The sequence below is a fragment of the Accipiter gentilis genome, chromosome 8, assembly GCF_929443795.1.
Source record: "Accipiter gentilis chromosome 8, bAccGen1.1, whole genome shotgun sequence".
In the NCBI taxonomy this organism is placed as follows: domain Eukaryota; kingdom Metazoa; phylum Chordata; class Aves; order Accipitriformes; family Accipitridae; genus Astur; species Astur gentilis.
The window spans coordinates 6,345,044-6,365,112 of record NC_064887.1 but is presented as its reverse complement, the minus strand read 5'-3'; the positions used below and the strand labels follow the sequence as shown (position 1 = coordinate 6,365,112).

Below are 20,069 nucleotides of genomic sequence, written 5' to 3'. Positions count from 1 at the left end.
AAATAAAAAAAAAAAAGAAGCAAGGCAATGCACAGACAGCACAAGGGGAAAGAAAAAAAAAAAAAAAAAAAAAGGAGGGAGGGGAGAAAGGCATGGAAACGAGGAGAAAATGTGGAGCGGCATAAATCAGGCGCGCGGGGGGAGCCGGGGAGGCACGGCAGCACGTGCTGCGTTCCAAGCGCGCGGGCAGCGCACGCGGCCGGCTTCTGCCTGGCAGGGTTCGCACCGGGAAGCAAACCGGCCTCGTGCCCCAGGGAAATGGGCTCCCACCTTCCCCCCCGACCTGGGGGTGCTAATTCGGTGTGGGGTATCAGCTCTGCCACCCAGCAAGCCATCGCTCCCCTGGTAAAATCTCTTTGGGAAGGAAAAAGCCTCTGCTGGCACAGGTGCAAAAGATACTCAAGGGCAAAAATTTAGGGGATTCCCCTTTTTCCTGCACCACACCCCCCCTCAGGTCAAGGTGGGGACAGCAAGTGCGACAATTCCTGCTGAATTCCCCTCAAATGAGGGCAGCAAGATGGAAACTTGGCTCCCAAAGCCACCTTCTTCCCACCAGCCTGCTCCAAAAATCGCAATAAAGAGAGGTGCGAGGGTCTGCGCAAACCCAGCCCCGCTTCGCTCCGGGGTTGCGGTGAGATGGGCTCGCGGCCGGGCCACCGCACCAAGGGGCCGCCAGTATTGCCGCCCGGCTCCGGTCCTGCCCTCCGGCCTCGCCCCTACGCCGGCACCCCCGCACCTTGCCAACTAGCTGGCGGGAGAAACTTAATTAGCCATGTCCGTCAACCCCAAACATCTGTAACCAGCAAATTTACAACCAGAAATAAAGAGGAGTGACCTTCGCGGTGTTGAAAGACGGTTGGGTTCTTGTATTACAACGGCGGGGACAGGCAAAATTCATTATCTCTAATAGCCATCCTTATAACCAGATTAAACACAAAGGCAGCAATTCCGTATTCCCTGACGTGCCACCGTCCCCATCCCGAGCGGAGGGGAGCTCCCCTCTGCCACAGCGCCGCTCGCACAAACCCCCATCGCTGCAAATTCAGTTGATGTTGATGCACGTGGCCATCTCCATCCCTCCTACCTGGGAAAGACAGTATCCCAGTTCGTCCCACCCCACCGGACTTGGGGACACCCAGCTGGCATCTCATCCCTCCTGGTCCTTTTCTCCAGGCAGCGCCGGGGAGATGCTCGGCTTCTCTGCGAGCATCCCGGGGTGGGGGGGTACCAGCGGCGAGCTCCCCCCAGCACCAGGAACACTGCGGTGGTACCCAGAGCGGGTGCTGCAGATGTTTGCTCACAAGATGCAAGGGAAAAAACACCTGGTTTCCAGCACACAACCAAACAGAGCCCGACCCTCCAGAAATAATCATCGTCACGTCTCGGCGCACGTAACGTTCCCAAGCACGAGGGCTTTTGTCCTGAAGACGTAGCCAAGGCTTTCACCTCTGGCTGCGAGATGCATGCGGTGCCAATCGCCGGCCGGGGAGTGAGAGCCTGTTATTTTCATCAGAGGATGTTCTCTGTGGGGACCTTCAGCTGCCAGCCAGGAGAAACAAGCCACTGGAGAAAACTCGAGCCTCCTAATGGCTTTTTCTTTACCACCCCCAGCCCTGGCAGCAGCGCGAGGGCAGCTCCTTCTCCAGAACATGAGCACCAGCGGGGCCAGCTGGTTTCTCCTGTGTTCAGCAGCAACAAGTCAAACTGCTTGGAAAACACTTAAGGTGGGGGGAGGAAGCTTCAAATGGACCAGGCGGACGGTGCTCCGCACTGGAGCAACAGTAAAAGTTAAAATTAATTAGCTGGCAGGATGACAAAGAAGCCATTGTGCAGCACGGTGGAGCAATCCAAGTACAAAGGCTTTATATAAGTCATGTTGAAAACTCCTTGATGACTGCAGGTAAGGACGGACAAGCTGTCAGGACGTGCCACGACACCCTGAAGGGCTCAGGGACAAGCAACTAAATGTGCTTTTAATGATGAAACGAGCCCTGGGAGCCCCAGCCCGGATCTTCTCTCCAGAGTAGACTGGCAAAGGCGTGAAGCACCTGGGCGTTACCGGTGCTGCGATGCCCAGGATAAAACAAAACCAGCCGGTTTGGGTCTTTCCCTGGAAAATCGCGCTCGAGCTGGGCTGAAGATGCCCACGTGCAACACGGACCAGCATTTGCTTCCCTGTGAGCTCCCGCGTCCATCCCCAGCTGTACCCCACCGAAAGCCCAAGAGACGAGACCGAGCGTTCCAAAACGCGGCTGCCGCTGTCTCAAACCAGACCCCAACGGGGTCTTACAAAACCAGACCTACCTCGCTGTTCACACCTTTCAGAGAAAGACCCCCAACAGCCAAAGGGTCTCCATCACCAACAGGCTGACCCGGGGGTTCCGCTCCTCGTGGAAAAGCGGGCACCCTCCCAGAGCCACCGGGGATGCAGGAGGAGGGCAAGGGGGGGCTGAAGCTGCGACGGAGGGTCACCCCAACGCTGCTACTGGTCATGACCTCCGCCACCTTCGCCCCCCCACCCCACAGGCAGATGGGCAGTGGTGCGGAGGGAGGCCGGCTGTGATTTACACCCCACCAGCTGCACAGCTCTCCCGCAGAAAGGAGCGGAGGGGGAGCGAAGCACCTCTCCCTCCTCCTCCTCCTCCTCCTCCTCACTGCGAGCATCGCTCCCAGGCAGGGGGATGTGGGGGCTCAAGCAGCCCATGCGCCCCACAAGCTACCCTTATCCCAGCGGGGACCCCCAAAAAACCAGGGACGAGCACCCATCGAGTGCCCGGCGGAGCTGGAGGGCAAGGAGGATGCTCTGCCGGGCTGTAGCAGGGGAGCAGAGCCGAGCGCGACGCCGCAGCCTTATCTGCCCACCCCAAACCAGGGCACGCTGCGAGGAAGCGCCCTGCCCCCTTCCTCGGCGTGCACTGCCTTTTTTTTTTTTCCCCACTTAAAAAAACCCAAAACAACAAACCAAGCTCCCAGCTCCTCCCCAGCCCAGAAGCTGAGCTGCAAGGCGCAGCTCAGGGCAGAGCCGGGCACCTCCAGCTGCCCCTGGGGGTGATGCAGGGGCTTTTCCCCCCTTACAGTTACCAGAAATGAATAAATAAGTGATGCCAAAGCTTGGGACACCCTCGCAGCAAGCCTATTTTGGGAGGAAAGGGGAAGACAGCCAGCCGCTCACCTTGGCAGGCACCCATCGGTGCTGGACCAGGCACCCCGGGTGCAATGGCAGCCACACGGGTGGGAGCTGGGGCAGGAGAGGGATGCAGGAGAAAACCCGTCTCTGGGCCGGCATGCCTGCCAGGAATGCCGTGGGATGCGGGCACCACAGCTGTGCCGGGCAGGTTGCGCTCATCAGCGAGTCAGAGCCGCTGCAGTGCATCCTCTGCTTCGGTTTGTAGCCAAAAAAATCCCAATTATAGGTGCGAGCTCAGCCCTGTGATGTAAGAAACCAGCCCAAATCCAGGGAAAACAGGAGGGAAAAACCCCCACCAGACCCCATCTGAGGCAGGCAGGAGGGGCGGCGAGAGCTCATTTTCACTACAGAAAGCCGCTGCACCCCGGGAGGAGAGGCGCCAGATCAAATGTTCAAGGGTTGATGCAGAAACATTAAGAAAAAAAAAAAATTAAAAAGAAAATGTTAGCTTAGGACACAGCTAGAGGTCTTCCTTTGGACTTTATCTGGAGGCGGCAGGCTGCGGCGGCGCTGCCTTGCACATGGACGGACAGACAGACCCCACAGCCTCCCGCTTGGCCCCGGGGAACAGAGAGGTGGAAATCACCTTGCTAAAAGCCACCGGTCGTGGAGACGATGGCCATGGAGGAGGAAGAGTAAGGCAGGTTGGAGAGCACTTGATGGCCGGGTGCGAAGTGCTGCTCTGCTGCCCCAACCACGTGCCAAATATATAGGCCCATGCACCTCTATCTATCTATATCCATATTTATATCTTAATTCTGCATATTGCATAGATATAATTGCATATATACACACACGCACGCATATATTTTGCTTAATTCTGATGTTAGCAGCACCCATGCACACACCATTAAACTCAGGCAGGAGAGTGGGCATTTTTTCTCATCTCAAAAAAAAAAAAAAAAAAATTCAATGCACAAGCCTGAGACAAAAGAAAAGGTGGCCTTACCACAGGGGGAGCTGCACCCCATCCATGTCCAAACCTTACCCAAAGCTCCCCCTGGGTGCCCTTCTTGTGCCAGCTGGGGATGGGAGATGGCCATCACCACCACAGGACACGGGGACATGCGTAGAGAGGTGGAGGCGGGTGGGCAGCTGGGTCCCACCACACGTGGGAAGCGGCACCCACAAGCAGCCACCTTGTATTTTGGAAATCCCCGCCTCTACTGCACAGCTGTAGCTTTGAACTCAGCTCCTGGCACTCGTGGCCATGAGCAGGGGTTTTAAAAGAAGAAAAAAAGAAAAAAAAACAAAACCAAACCAAACCAAACCGAGGCAGAGGCAAGGTATTTGTTTACTCGCAAAAAAGCCGTTTTCGCTCCCCGCCAGCCCAGAGGAAAGCGCTGCTTCCGCCCCGCCGAGCCCCCCAGCCCCGGTCCGTGGGGGGGTTTTGTCTCCCCCCGCCCCAGGGATCTGCAGGGTCAGGACTCGGAGGGAGCCGCTGCTGGGAAATAAAAGAGGGAACGTGCTCGTGACTGAGCAGAAGCCTCAGCGGGAGTTTCATAACCTGACCCGGGAGCGGGATGCTGGCGAGGCAGCCGTGTGATGCTCCTGGGGATACAGCCCGCTCCGCGGTCCCCACGGACGGGCACAGCGGGGCCGGACCCCCGCCATCGGCCGGGCTGGGATGCACCGGGGAGGGGAACACACACACACAGAGCTGCTCCAGGCGCTGCATCTCTCCCTCTGCCATCCCATCTGTTTATACGGCTTTCAAGGAAAAACAGGACCAAATGCCGCTGCGGCAGCTCCCCCAGCTCCTCTCCAGAGCACCCCCAGTCAGCGAGGGCTTCACGCAGCCCGGTGCCATTGAGGTGGTGCCGGCTCTGCCGCGGGGGCACGCATGGCGAAAGAGGAGAAAGAGCCGGAGCCCCTCGCCCGCTCCCCGGGACCGGCTCCGGCAGCTGTTTCCAATAGATCCAGGGACGGCTTTACAAGAGAAAAATAGGGAACAAAAGGTAGGAGAAAATCCAAGTTTCCAAGGTAAGGAAGGAAATGATCAGGAGAACAGGAAAGCCTCACTCGTACCCAATACACGGCGTCCTGACCTAACGAACCTCCTCGCTGCCCGCCGCAGCAGGACGGCGAGCCCCCCCCGCCCCGTGCCGGACTGACGGCCAGCCTCCCCGGCACGGCACGGCACGGCACAGCACGGCACGGCGGCCCCTCGCCGTCTTTGTTCCTCTGAAGGGACCCCAGAAAGCAGGGGAGGGCAGAGCTGCGAGCTTTGTGCTTGCCCAGAGCGGAGCATCTGCCGGGGGCGGCCGTTTTCCCCACCGAGCCGGCGGCGGGTCCCCTCGCCGGCCTCACCGCGCTCGCCCACGTGGCCGCGGCGCCGCCGGGGCAAACAATGGGATGGCGCGGGCCGCCGCGCTTGCCACGCAAGGCCTTCCTCCTCCTCCTCCTCCTCCTCCAACCCGCTGTGGGCTCTGCCTGCCACCGGGAGCTGGCCCCTCTTGAGCGCTGGGTGGGAGGAATTAAAAAAAAAACAAAAATAAATACAGAAAACACACGGAAAAGGATCAAATCTGCCTCGTCGCTGCACTTCGGTTCGTGAAAGGCGAGGAGGGCGCGCTGACCCGCGCGCACCGAGATGGGCGATGGGGACGGCAGAGCGGCGACCTCCCCGGGCAGCACCCAGGCTCTCACCCCGGCACCCGGGGTGCAGGGGGTCCCCGCCTGCCCTCCCATCCGTCAGCCAGGATGGAAGAAATCCTCCCCTCTCCTCCCGTCCCACCCCCGGCTTTTCCGGAGAAACCCCTCCCGGATTGGAGCCGGAGAAACTTTGCATCTTCACACCATTTGTTGACATAAAATCCATCCCCTGCTTTACTTTTGCAGAGGCACTCGGGGCGGGGTGGAGCGGGGGGGAACGTCTGTTTCCATTTGAAACTGTCAAAATTAGCATTCAGTAATTAAAAATCACACCCTTTCTCTTAATAACCTAACCAGCATGATACAATCAGGTTGTGCCAACTCTTTAATCTAATTGACTAATTACAGATTTTAATTTAGTCAGTTACTGAACAACTGTTGACAATTTGTTTTCATTAGGGACAGAACAGGATAAATATTTAGGCTCCCCAGTCAAAGACTAAGACATAAGCTCTGGGCTCTGACCTCCGGTTTCGTGCCGGCGGCTTCTCCGTCGGCATCACCCATGGAAAGGTGCCTCTCTGAAACGGCCCGGTCCCGCCGTCGGGCAGTGCGGCAGCAGACGCTGCTCTGTCGTGACAGCCGATATTGTTTAAAATATAAAATTAAACTAATCCAGCTTTGCACGGTGCCCCAGTAGAAGCGGGGTTTAAGGGACGCTCAGGTTCGCAGGTGGGATGGGGACACCAATACCCTAAACTGGGAGGGAAGGCTGAGCCCAGGACACTGCCGGGAGAGGGAATGTCTGTATTTTTTTTAAATTATTTTTTTTTTTTTAAGTGATGTGGAGTTTTGCAGCTGCTCCTGGCAGCCCGCCACTCCCGAAGGAAACTCCTCTCTCCGGTTACCTACCGGGGAACCCTGTCCCTGCAGAGCAGAGCTGGATGGAGCCCAGACAGAGCACAGTCCCACGCAGAGACGGGACGGAGCTGTGCGTGCTGCCGTCGGAGCCCCGTGCCCAGGGCTCAGGCAATGCCCCTGGGGGCTCCCAGCGACCGCACAAAGCTGTTCCCAACCCCTGCCCCTGCGTTGCGCCAAACCTGCCCCAAAAACACCTGCTCTCCTCCGCTTCTAATGCGCTGTCTGTGGAGGGCACGTTGCAGAAGCACTCGGGGACCACCACCACCACTGCAGAAGCACTCATGGGCCACCACCATCCCGCGTGCTGGTCCCACACCCACCCCACGCAGCCATGGATGCTTGGACCAAGAGTCTCACAGCCTTCGCTGGTCCTGGAGCAAGAAGACAGGCTGCCACAGGAGAGGTGACAGTCACACCGAAGCCCTCATGCACGCAGAGCATCTCCTCCCAGGAGAAGTCCCACATGGCCATCTTGCCTGCCAAGGTGCCACGAGGCGGCCACACGGACCCCAGGGAGCAGAAGATGCTGCGACAATGAGGAGATGCCCCCCCTGCACCCCGGGGACGCCCGTCCCACAGCCAGCCAGGGCGTGATGGGCAGATCCAGCAGAAAAGGACCGTTTCCCACGCCTCGCCTCCAGAGCGTGGCTGGGAGGGCACTTAGAGCGGGGGCGGGGGGGGCAAAAGCTGGGTTTGGGATTCACACTCCAGTGCCTGGGTGACCCCCCCAGCCCGTACCGCCAACAGGCAAAACCCTTCCAGCCCCTTGGGTCTCACCTGGTTCCCCACTGAGCAGTCTTGCATGCTAACACCAGCAAGCCTGGATGTTAAATCCCTCCATCTCCAGGGGCTTCAGAAACCCCCTCACCGAGATCTCAATCCAAGGGGAACTGTTTCAGACGGTGAGGAAAAAGGAGGAGCGCTGGTTGCCCTCAACCAGGATGGGAGGACACGAGCCCCAACCACACCATCTTTTCCCAGACCAACCGCCACCTTCCCAGCAGCAACCGCCCCTGCTGCAGCAGTGCATCCTTCCAGACCCAAGTTAGAAAGAACTGCAGCAGCTTTCCAAAGTTAAAAAAAAAAAAAAATAAAAAATCAATACTTTGTGTTAATGGCAAGTTGAAGGCACCACTCCATAGATCTTGCACTGCAAAGAAAACAGCATTTCAAATGTTCCCAAGTGTGGGTCCTTCTCAGGGGGGAGCTGGGGGCAGCAGCGGAGGGGAAGGATGAAGTCAAACTCTCAGGCAGCCAAAGGCAACCCTAATTTTTCTCTCCTGCACGTTGATGCTCCGAGCTGGCTGTGCAGGCAGAGCAATACCGCAAAAAGTATGTAGCAACAGTCAACTAGATTTAAGTTCATTTTCTGTAGCTCGAGGCCAAAATCGACTGAAGTGGTTCTGGTGATCAAGTTTTCTGCAATTCCCCTTTCTATGTATTACCTCTTTGACAGAAATTCACTGCGGTATTTAAACTGGCAGTCATCACCGCTAACTCAAATTGTATTGGCTTTCATGGCGTTGAAATGCTCAACTGCGACCAGCCATCGGCCAATTCCCAGATAACGCAGCGGCTGAAATCCCCTGTCATGCCGAGCGATCCCGTTGCAAGCTCGCCGACGCCGGCAGCGCGTGGGGCTTTGCCGTGGGGCTTTGCCCAGCGGAGAAGCCCAAATCAACGGCTGTGGGTTGAGTTTTAGGAGTCGACGGGTGCTTCTGGTGCTGTTAACTTGGATAAACTCTTGATACAGGTGGGACAGGCTGACTAATAACCAATCTTCCAACCAGCACAACTCATTAGTTGCGTTAACAGACTCGCAGCCATGCCGGAGATGGAAAGAAAGAGAAGTGCGGCGTTCCTCCTGCCTGCGCCAGGTGAATCTGGCTCCCATCACCCCTCTCCCAACAAGCACCTCTCTACCAAGTCCCAGCAGCCTTTTGTCCCGGCTTCGGAGAAAAACCTTGGGGGAAAGGTAAAAAGCAATATTCCTCAGCCGCGGCGAGAGCCCATGGCTTTCAAGGGTGTCCCTGCCCCCAAAAAGAGCAGTGGGATTTCTCCTTCTTTTTTTCCCCTCACTAGAAAGAGTTCAATGCTGGAGGGGGAAATTGGCAATTTGTCCTCCTGCTCCTAATAGTTTTCATACGGTTACGCTGGGAAACGAAGTGGAAACGACACAGCAAGCAAATCCCACCGTTAGCACCCTGCTAACGAGGTGCACCGCTCCCCCTCCTGAAGATGCGCTCCCCCTCCTGAAGATGCGTCTCCCAGGCGAGCACCCCTCCGGTGCCAGCTACGGGAGGGCTGCGTGCCAAGCCCTGGCTGGCCCAGCACCACCGCGCTGCTCCCGGAGCATCCCCCTGTTTCATCTTTAGAGTGGCATGGTAAATACATAGTCTTTGGGTAAATAAACACCGTATTTCGAGCAAACACCGAGCTGGCTGCACAGAGGTTGCCCATCGTTGGCCAAGTGTAAATATGATGCTCTACCAATCTGGGCCAAGGCTTATATCAGAGTATTTTTACCCACAACCACCGTACGAAGTGATTCATGACTCACTGGTCCAGCCCCATTGAGGGCTCCTACCCCATTTTAGCTGCCATGCACTGGCTGATGGGTTGTGGCGTTTGGTGCTTGATAACAACCTGTATTCCGACTCTGGCACCCATCGGCGAGGCCAGCCACCACGCTCACCGGCACTGGCAGCCCAACCTGGCACAGAGGCTGGTGAGAAACAAGGCGCTATTCACACTCCCCCAGTTATCACTCGGTTCTTTGGTCAACATTTAAGTTGGGTAGGTCCCTCACCTTGTAACGTACATGCTGTGCCGGGAAAACACCGCTCCTCAGAGAGGGACTGTGCCGTGAGCATCTGCCACCGGCCATGCCCGGAGGGAGAAGCACAGCCCCTGCTTTGAGGCCAAAACACGTCTGGGGAAACCAAACCAGTGCCACCAAGCCAAGGCACAGGGGAGCGAAAATCTTCTTACGAGTCTTCAAGGTAAAACCCAAAACATAAAGCTCTTGGGGCTGTTACAAAACTGCATTACACCAAGAATTAAAAACAATCAGGATTGTGTCTATTTACTGTAAGCTTAAAGCAACGTGTATTAAAGAAGTTTATGCGAATCATCTAATGCACTCAGGCCTATTGTTAGAATTATTACCAAGCTAAAAAAAGATTAATTTCTCTAAATACACTAAATCCTCAGACACGATGAGGAAACTGCTGCGAACGGAGCATTACCACGTCTTGGTTGCTAATGTCATCTTCACCTGCGGCTTTGCCGCCCGAAGATCTACCTTCGCCTTGCTCCCAATGAGCCTGCTGTCCCAACCGCGCTCCAGAAAAACCCAGAACTTGGCCCAAAACGCCCAGGGAACGAGCGAGCAGCTGCCCGTGCCAAGCCGAGCGCCGGTGGACGTGCCGCCGGTTGTCAGCTCTGACCCCTCGGTTCAGGAGTTCACCATCTTAATCCGACCCAGTAAAAACAAGCGATGCAGAAAGCGGCCACGGGGAGGGAGGGACGGACAGACGGACAACCCCCCACCTAGCAAATACCCAGACCTGCTTTCCCCCACGCCCCAGCGAGACGAGCATCTTTCCCCCGCCCCGGGCAGAGAGAAGAGGCAGCTCAGCAGCCAGCCCAGGCTCTCTGGCAGCCCGGCGCTGCCCGTGCCCCGGGGCGACCGCTGCGGCCAGCGCCAGCATGCAGGAGCACCGCGGAGGTCCCCGAGACGCTCGCCAACAAACCCTCGCGCATCCCAACCCAGGCATGTCGAGGCAACGAGAAACTCGGGAAGGGAGGAAAAATGGTTTCCATACCATAGGCTCCCCGGAGCAGACAAAACCAGCTCCTGCTACAGGGTTTAAACTCACTTGACTGGGGTCCAAGCCCGCAGCCAGGTGACTAATCCTTCGATGCAAATTCCTCCCGATGCTACGGACGCGGACGACGCGCGCGGGACGGGAGCGGGCGGCCCGCCCGTCGCCCACCGGAGCCGACACGCCGGGCGCCCTCGCTAAGAGGTGTCTTTTTGGGAGGCACCTCAGCCTCGGCATCCTGCCCCAAAAGCATCACCCCTGGTTCACGCTAACACCTCTGAAGAGAACGACCCAAGACACCGACAGACGAGATGCACGCCGTCAACCGACAGGGGGTCTGCAACACCACCTTCAACGATCAAATACCTCTGCCTTGATCAAACACCTCTACCTCGCTGGTCTCGAGGGAGGACTCAGACAACCAAGGAAGCCCCCCAGCCTTGCCAAAGGCAAGGAGATACTCAGTGGGGCGTTCAACAGCGTTGTGACGAATCCCCCCCTCCTCCCCACCGCCATCCAACCCCTGCCCACCCTTTGAGACGTCCTCAGCATGAAATATCTCACCATCGATCCTCTAGTAAACGCTTTGTTGTCCATTGCTATGCAAAACTGCTTAATTCTACCAGTAGCCTGAATGCCTTTAAGTGCTCAAGATAAGTATCTGAGCTAATTTACATAATTGCAACATTATGAAATACTGTTCAGTCAAATCAGAACATTGTTGGTTAAAAAACCCATGCTTTTGCCAGTGGGTTACGTTGGCTCTCGGTGCGCCGGAGAAGCCGGAGCTCCCCAACGCTGTAATTACCGCGAGGATTAGAAACTTGTTACTCACGTAGTCATGAAAGGCTTTCGCTTCACTCGAATGTTCACAAGTGTCTCGCCTTTCGGGAGCTGCGCAGTAAAGGTCCCAAAACACGCTGCGTGGCGGAGAAAGTCGAGAGAAGAGGCAGTTACTCATCGGGGTCGTGCACCGAGGGGGGGTCAGGGGGTTGTCACCGGAGGTCAACAGCTTCCCACCCCGTCGGGCCCACGGTCAGGGAGGAGACCTCAGCCGGATCCGGCCACGCATCCCAACTCGAAGCCGCTCGGACCCCTGGAAGCTCCCGACCCGGTGCCGCTGCCCCCAGGATGGGTGACGTTGGGCGTTTTAAGAGGCAAAAGCAAGCTTTCGGGGCTAACAACCGCACCGCTTCAGGGACCTCCCCGACCCTCCCGGCCCCGCTACCACCCCCTCGCCCTCACCTTCCCCCCGGGCACCCCCACGGCCCCGCCACAACTCGATCTCCCCAACCGGCCCCGGCGGCTTTTCGGCCCCGCTGCCGCCCAGGGCTGCCAGGCCAGGAGGCCTTGCTGGGGGACGACGACGACGACGACGGGGGTGGCTCCGCCGCGCCTCGACGCCCTGCGGGGAGCGGGAGCGAGGAAGCCGGGGCGGTTCGGGGCTCGGCGCGCCGCTGCTGACTCACGCCGTCACCGGGGTTTTACCCCGCGGGTGGGGGGGGGGGGACGACAGCGCTCCGCCGGGGCGACCCCACGACACCCACGGCGGGGGCAGCCGGCTCCCGGACACCGTGGGGTGCTCCCACCCGCCCGGATAGTCGCGCGTGTGTGTGTGTGGGTGGGTGTCCGTGCGTGTGTGTGTGTGTGTCCCCCCCCTCGCACTTACCACCACCAGGAGTGCAGGAAGCCGGGGGGCTCGCCCAGCGTGATGTTCTTCTCCCACCGGATCTGCGGGCGAGAGGAAGGCGGGGGTGGAAAGGGAGGGAGGAGGAGGAGGAGGAGGAGGAGGAGGAGGGGGGGGGGGGGGGTGGTCACGAGTGGGCGTGGGCCCCCACGCGCGGCGACCCCCCGGCGCCGCCGCCGCCGCCGCCGCCCCGCGCAAGATGGAGGGCGGGCGGGCGGGCGTGCGGCGGCGCACAAAGGGCGCGGGGGGCGGCGGGGCTCACCTCGGACAGGAAGGTCTGCGCCGACTTCTGGGCGCCGACGTGCAGCAGGTACTCGTAGACGTACAGCGCCAGCCTGCAACAGCCGAGCGGCGGGTCGGGGCGGGGGAGAAGAAGGAGCACCCCCCCCTCCACACACACACACACACACACACACACACACGTCCCCGCCGCCGCCCCGCACAAAGCCGCCCCGCTTCCTCCCCCCTCGCCTTCCTCCTCCTCCTCCTCCTCCTCCTCCCGCCGCGCTTACTTCTCCCGCGCCTGCCCGTCCGAGGGCACCGCCGAGCCCTTCCCTTTGGCGAACATGGTCCGCGCCGAGGAGGAGGGGGGCGGCCGCTGAACCGCCGCCGCCGGGAGCCGCTCTGCCCGCCGCTGAAGGGAGCGCCGGGGGCTGTCAGAGCGCCGGCCGCCGCCGCGCCCCCATCGCCCCGCGCTGCTGCTGCTGCTGCTGCTGCTGCTGCTGCTGCCGCCGCTGCTGCTCCGCCGCTCGCTGCGCCCGCCGCGCCGCTGGCCGCGCACCCGAACGTGGCCGCGCCGGGCACCGCCCCCCCTCCCCCCTCCCCGCCGACGGGCGCCCGCCGCCGCCAATCACCGGCGAGGAAAGGCGGCGCCGACCCGCGCCACGCCTCCCTCCGGAGGCGGCGGGCGAGCCTCCCGCGGCGAGGAAGGAGGGAGGGGGAGGGGGGAGAGACGCGCTGGTCCTAGCGTCCCACCGGCCCGGCTCGCAAGGGGTAAGGCTCCCCCGGCGCGCCGCCGCGCTGTTGCCCTTTAAGGCGCCGGGCCGAGGCGCGCAGCGCCCGCTGATTGGTCGGCGCCGCGGAGACCTCGGGAGGGGGGGGCCTTGAAACCGCCCGCCGGGCGGCTGAAGGGGAGGAGGAGGAGCAGGAGGAGGAGGAGGAGGAGGAGGAGGAGCGGGGGGGGAGAAGAAGCAGAAGCAGAAGCAGCAGCAGCGCGTCGGTGAGCCCGGGCGGGCGCTGCCTCTGGCCGCGGCGCCGGGCGGGACCCGCCGGGGCCGGTCCCCCGCCTCCCACCGCCTCCGTCCCGGCCCCGGCGGGTCCCGCCCGGCGCCGCGTCCCCCGACCCCGGCGCTGCGGGCGGTTACCTCAGGGCCGGGGCGGTCCTGGCTGTGAGGAGCCCTGAGGGGAGCTTGGGGCCGGCCTCCCCCGATTCCGGCCAACTTCAGCGCCTCCAGTCATGGGGCGAGGCTTTGCGGCGGGGCCTCGCTGCCTGTTTTGCTTCGCTGCCCTTTAAAAACAAGGCGGGGGGGGGAAAGCCGAGCCCTTGGGGCTGGGTGGTGGTCTGGCCCGGATTTTGGGGGGGTCCCTCCGAGCAGGCTGCGGGGAGCCCTTTTGCCTCTCTCCGGGGGTTTTTTGGAGGTTTGGGCAAAGCCGTGCTGCGCCCCAGGGTGGGCTTCGCAACCCTCGCCCCACTGACAGAACGCAGGAGCCCACCAAACTAACCAGCGCTCCTGCCTTCTGGTGGCAGTTTCCACGGGAACAGATGTTGGAGCAGCACAAAAATAAGGGCTTTAAAAAGCTCTTCCCCCACCACCACCACCCCCCCGGCCTCACCTCTACCTCCAGAATGACTCGCTGAACAAAAAACAGCGGGGACGGAGGCTGGGTAGGGGTTGCGTGATGAGTTACCCGATCGTTAAAATCGGGAGGTTACGGTGCATCCGAGCCTCGTCCCGCAAAACACGCAGCCGAGCGTCGTCCTGCAAAAACGCCGAAGAGCCCGAGGAGTTTGAGCAGGGCCGTATGCTCCCGGCGACCCTCCTGCGAGGGCAGGGAGGCTCGGGGTGGCTGCGTGGGGAGCGGTGGGACGGAGGAGTAATTGCTGCGGGATGGAGGAGTAACTCCTCCGGCAGCGGGTTGTGTTGCTGCACCCCGTGGGAACGTTCACGGCTATCGGGACCTGCCTGAGCAGGGCCAAACTCGCTTTAAAGCAAGGTTTAAAATGAGCGGGGGGGGGGGAATATCTCTTTGCAATGCGGTAGGTCGGAAAGGATCAAAACTTGAAGGCATCCGAGATCCTCTCCTTGGAAGGAGAAAACCTGGCGCTTTGCACAAGTTTTGGTTTGCGGGGCAGGGGGCCGGGGTGATGGTGGAGAGGATGAGACGGGCACTGGGGGCTCTGCTCCGTGCGTGCCTCTGCGGCAGAGGCCGGAGGGCCGGGCCAGGCAAATCCCAGACTTTGTGTCTCCCCAGCCTTCGCATCCCTCTGCTCCTCTGCTGCTCTGATGGGCTCAAAAATAACCGGGAGCCTCCCCCGGGACTGAGGCTATGGGATAAATTTGACCCTCCAGCAGCACGTGAGATGTTCACTAAATATCCCTGGTTAAAAATAATGCCCTCATATTCTGTACCTTCTGCGTGGAGGTGGAAAGCATTAATGCAACCGCCGTGGTCGGTGCAGTGACCTCGGCAGCAAAAGGGCCTCTCCGTGCCCAGAATTCCGTCCTGCCCCGCTCCTGTTCATCGGGAGCTAGTTTTCTTTTAACTCACTGATTTTCTGGGACAGGTGAGTAGACAAAACCCAGCCACCTCCTCTCCTTGACCCCAGGGGTCGTTTGGGACATGGAGCTAGCCCAGGGAAAACGCGATGGGAGCTGGGATCTCTGCCTCCTTAGGTGCCTTCAGCAGTCTGATTGCAGGTCTCCAGCCGGGAGAGATGCTCGGAGGAGAGAGCAGCCGGCGGGGCGGGGGGGGGGCCGGGAAGCCGCCTCGGCTCTCCCTCCTCTCCTCCGGACCAGCTCCAGTTCTCGGCTGTTGCTAGGGGAGATGGAGAAGAGCAGTTGATGGAAAGCTTCCCGTAAGCGGCCCCAAAAGAAAGTACCAATATTGCCATCCCAGGGTGGCAGAGCCCGACCTGCCAGCCACCAAATGCCGGCACAGCGAGGGTGGAAACTCCGGCCCTGTGTGAATTCACCAGGTACCAGCCCTGCCTTCGCATCTTCCGTGACCTGATGATTAGAGCAAATTATAAGCCGGTGCTTTGGACCGACTTAGCTAAAGATCAGAAGGGAGACTAATTTCATATCATCACCACCGCAGAATGCAATTAAATGGCTCTGCAAAGTTTTAACACAAGTTGTGACAGGAAATTTAGGAAAAAAAGAAATCCCCACACCCGAAGCCAGCAGCTCTGTCTAGCCGAGTCACAGGAGGACGTACCGAGGCTACCGAGCGCTCCCGAGGCTTGGAGGGCGACCCGTGGGCTTGCCTTACTCGGCCGGGCTTTCTCTTCGTCGGGAGTTTTTCCTTGGGTTGCGGCAAGGAAGGCACCAGAATTCATTAAAAACCCCAAACCAAGAGCCCAGCTGGTTGTTTTCACCACCCGCCTGTGGATTCCTCCCAGCCGTCGGGGTGCCTCCCTTGCCGGGGCCGCGTTGCACGGCACCCACCCGGCGGGTACCCCCGACAAACCCTGCTCCGAACCCGAAGGCAAGAGAAGGTGCCGGGGGGGAAAAAGGCAGCGTCCCCCGGGCACGGCGAGGGGGAAGGCACCAATGCACCGGGCGCTGCCGGCGGCTCGGCCGGGGCTGCTGTGGGATCCCCGTGGGCAGGCTCCCCGTGGGCAGGGATGCGCAGCAGGAAGGACAGGTTTGGGAGGGAGTAGCTGTGGGAAGAGTGGCCTCTCCACGTTGCATATTAATGCTCCGCGCGCTTTAATTGCGGTGGGACCTATCGCACGGAGCCATTAGCATGCAATGCGGAGGAACACGTATTTTTGGGATGCCTGCCTGGCTCGCAGACTCTCAGCCACGGGGAGGGGGTGGGCCGTGGGATGCGGGGAGAGGTGTCTCGTCCCCCCCCCCAGGGACGCCGCTGGAGTCGCAGCTCCTTCCTCGAGCCCCTGAATCATCCCCGCTGCCATCTGCTGCACCCTCGCTCTTCCCCGCAGATGTCCTTCTTCCTTCCCCAGAAGGAGATGAGAACCGAGGACGAGGTGCCAAACGCAACTTCAAACAGCATCTAATAAAACACGGGATTAATTTCTTCTGACTGGTGTTCAATGGCTCTGATTAAGCAGAGCAGGATTTAATTAGCTTGTTTGGACTGCCTCGAAACCCGCGCCAAAGATGGGGGAGTCTCAGCGGCTGGGTTCCCCCCGGGCCCCGACCGTGAGCCGACGGGGGGGCCGGCGGGACCTTCTCCCCATGGAGCAGAGTCCGCTGCCTGCCCCGCCAGGCCGGCAGCTCCTTCGGGATCCCCCGACCACCTTTTACCACCCGGGATGGGTGCCCTTGGCAGTGCTTAATCCCAGTGGCACCCACGGGGCAGGCACGGGGGGGGGGGGGGGACGGGGAGGAGCAGGCACGGGGGGGTACTGGGGACACAGGCAGGTTGGTGGCCCCACCAAGGGAACACCTCTGTCTTCCCAAACTGCGTCTCATCCTCTAAATCCCGTGCCTCTCGGCATAAACCAAACTCGCCTGGCCACCAAGTCCTTGAATTTAAAGTAACCCTGATTTACTACCAGTTGCTGGCTCCTCTCCTCTCCCTCCGCCTGTCTCCTTTAACCCATTTCATTATCTATGCTAGCTTAGGCTTGTCTACGTGGGAACATCACGGTGAAGTTATTGCAAAATAGATGGGCTGTGAATGTAAAGTGTGGCAGCTATTCCCCAGCAGCTCCCTGCGTGGCGGCTCGGATTCCTTACCCGAAATACCTGCATTAACCTCGGCTGCAGGCGGGCACTGCAAAGCGCCGAGCTGAGGCACCCATGTGGGACGCGATGCTGCATTCCCAGAGCTGGCACTCCTGGGATTTTAACTCTGCGGGTTCCCGTCGTTGCAGAGGAGACAAACAGAGGCAGAAGGCTCCAAGGGAGAAAGTGCCAAAGATAACAGCCAGGGAGCAGGACTTCCCCGTCTGAGGAGCACGGACAACTTGTGAGCCCCAAACTTGCGCTCCGGGATGTGGTTGGACTCCTGAGGAACCGGTCGGGCCGCGCAAAGGCAAAACCCAAAACGTCAGACCCCGGTCACCCCATAGCCCTGACAAAGTGTCACCTCTGCCCACCTCCTGCCAGTGCCAGCCACTCCGGGCGACTCCGGTCCTCCTGGTCTCCGCTTCCCTTGCCGCTAGCCTACATCTCCCTGCAAGGGACGTTTTGCAATTAAATATCCCCTCCCCGAGCAAACCAGCACGCAGGAGCTGCGGTCCTGCTCCGCGCGGTGGCACGGTGATAACCCCCAGCCTGCTCCCACCAGTGACGGTGGCATTTTCTTGCTGGGCTGTCTGTGTCTGGCCATGCTCGTTCCCTGCGGTTCCCGAGCAGGGCACCGGCATGGGGTGAGGATGCTGCAGGAGGATTACGTGTAAATGCTGCCCGCAGGTCTCCTATAGCAATGGTATAGCAGAGACCCTCCCGGGGGTCCCAGCAGAGCTCTGTGTGCCTGCAGACCCTACAGAGAATGCGATGGTGCCTGTCTTCGGGTTTCCTTCATCATCCCGCAGGGACGGCCTCGGACCTGCGCTACCCGCCTCCCGGCGTCAACCATTCTCAAGCGAAGGGTCGCAGCCTTGCCGGGGTAGCAGCGGTTGTCGACTGCTTCAGGAGCCAGGCAGAAACCCTGATGCACCAAAGAAGCATCTGCAGTTCAACGTCAGAGGTTTCCTTACCCCCCCTGCCCTCGGCGAGGAGGGGTTTAGGTGGGGAGCGGGTGCCCGGCTGGCGTGACGGGATCTAAACCAGCTCTGCTGGGGCTGGTCTCGAGCCTCCTTGCTCTGCCGGGGCAGTGCCTTTGGGGCCTATCGCTCCCGTTTCTTCTCCAGGCTGAGTCCCTTATCTGTCACCTCTTCCATCTGTCCCCGCCTGATACGCGCCGCCGGCAGCGCCCCGAGCCAGCCACCCCCGCCAGCGCCCTGCAACGGGCAGGAGCGTCTCTTCGGCTCTGCTTTCCCGGGATGCTTCGCGGAGCTGGCCGGAGGGTGACCTTGGGTTTTGGAGCAGATGTCCCTCCTGCTGCCACCGGCCCCGCGGGTGCTCCCGCACCAGGGTGGACAGGTGCCAGGTGCACGCATGGAGCTGTAAATCTGCTGCGAGCACGGTGGCAGTACGCGTATTTATTTTAGCAGCCTTATTTTAGGCAAAAAGCTGCTGCAGGGTGAGCTGCGGTCCGACGGACTCTGCTGCTCGTGAGGGTTTCCTCTGCTGCTCCTGAGAGCTTTTTGGGAGAAAGGGGGACCTCGGAAGCTGGAGGAGAGGCTTCCCAGGCAGCAGCCTGCCATCGGAGCCAGCGTCCTCTGGGACACTCGCCTCTGCGGCATCCTCCAGAGTTTCAAAACCAGCTCTTGCTGCTCAGAAGCCTGGCCCTGGCTCTGCTCACACACCCGGCCGTGCACGGCCACCACGCTTCCCCGCAGGCAGCGAGGGGACCTGGCCGACGCTCATCCATCCCGTTGGCTGCAGGATGCTGCACGCATCGGGCTCGCCCCCAGGCCGCGGACCACACCACCTTCCCCGCTCCCGCGCTGCATCGAGCACCCCTTTTCCTAACTTAAAAAAAAAAAAAAAAAAAGCTGTTCATCGAGCCCATGGTTTTTTTTCCTGGCTCGCACCTTCACTTTGTCATACGGAAACGCTGTGACCGGCTCCCCCCTTCCGACCTTCGGGCAGGGAGCCGCTTCCCCCCGCCTGCTTTCACCTTTACTGTTTTTAAGCGCAGGCTCTTCCTTCTTCCTCTGAGCGCTCATCGTTCGCGTCTAGCCTGCATGACTTGCTGACCCAGCACTCCTGCCCGCTCCTCCATCCGTTTTGCCTCCACCCGTAACGCTCCTCCGTAATCTCCCCGGGGAAGGACGTGCAGAGTGGGGTCACGGTGCCGCACCGGGGGCCGTGACTGCGCAGGGGTCCCCGTCCACCAGCCCGTGCACCGCCTGGGGACCCGCACCTGGGTTTTCCTTGCTGCCCACCCCGGTACTTGGCTCCAGACACCTCCAGGGTTGTGGGAAACCCCGAATTATCATCTCATCGGGGGGCTGCCTGCAGGACGGCGATGCTCCTCTGCAGTGCCCCGGCCGGCTCGCTGGCCCCGGGGACCTTTGCTCTAAGCCAGGCTCAGCACTTAGGCTGTCGACAGCCTCCCGTCATCCTCGCCCTGGCTGCTGCCAAAGGAGCGGGGAGGAGGCAGGGGCTTGCGACCGCCTGCGACGACAGCCCGGAGGGCGACGACAGCCCAGATGTGAACAACAGCCCAGACGGGAATAGCCCAGATGTGTACAACAGTCCAGATGGGAACTATAGCCCAGCTCTGCCCATGCCACGAGTCAAGGGATGCTTCGCGCGGGGGCCGCTGCCCCGATGCCTCCCTCTGCCCCAAAATCTCTCGTCCTGCCGCAAGCGCCGCTCGTGCCCCGGGGCGCAGCCGCCGGGGCTCTTTGCCGTGCCCACAGCGCGTCCCCGGCCACCGCCATCGTCCCACCCGGCGAGAAACACGAGAGCCGTGGCACGAGACCCAGCCAAAGCCTCTCCCGTTTTGATCGGTGGAGGCGTGGGCTGCTAACCGCAGGGCCTCGTTAGCTTAATGAACGAATTTCAAAGCTGGGCCTTCGGATGAGTTTTGGGCATACGGCAAACTC

General features: G+C 60.3%; 1 protein-coding gene across 14 annotated transcripts in view; it reads right to left on the bottom strand.

The window, feature by feature from the left end:
- Window positions 1-18,235, bottom strand: part of SSBP3 (single stranded DNA binding protein 3) — a 61,532-nt gene extending 43,297 nt beyond the window's left edge. The window contains exons 1-9 of one of the 14 annotated variants that reach the window (XM_049809218.1): window positions 17,146-18,229; window positions 15,656-16,456; window positions 15,351-15,444; window positions 14,051-15,253; window positions 13,582-13,724; window positions 12,730-12,851; window positions 12,480-12,552; window positions 12,200-12,261; window positions 11,366-11,450 (exon numbers count right to left, since the gene is read on the bottom strand). In XM_049809218.1, the coding sequence (XP_049665175.1) occupies window positions 11,366-11,450; window positions 12,200-12,261; window positions 12,480-12,552; window positions 12,730-12,785 (276 nt within the window). In that variant the 5' untranslated portion in view covers window positions 12,786-12,851; window positions 13,582-13,724; window positions 14,051-15,253; ... (1 more) ...; window positions 15,656-16,456; window positions 17,146-18,229. Of the gene's footprint in view, window positions 1-11,365; window positions 11,451-12,199; window positions 12,262-12,479; window positions 12,553-12,729; window positions 12,905-13,581; window positions 15,254-15,350; window positions 15,445-15,655; window positions 16,457-17,145 lie in introns of those variants that run through there. The other 13 variants (XM_049809213.1, XM_049809217.1, XM_049809212.1 and 10 more) reach the window with 13 other exon arrangements.
- Window positions 18,236-20,069: the final 1,834 nt, after the last annotated feature.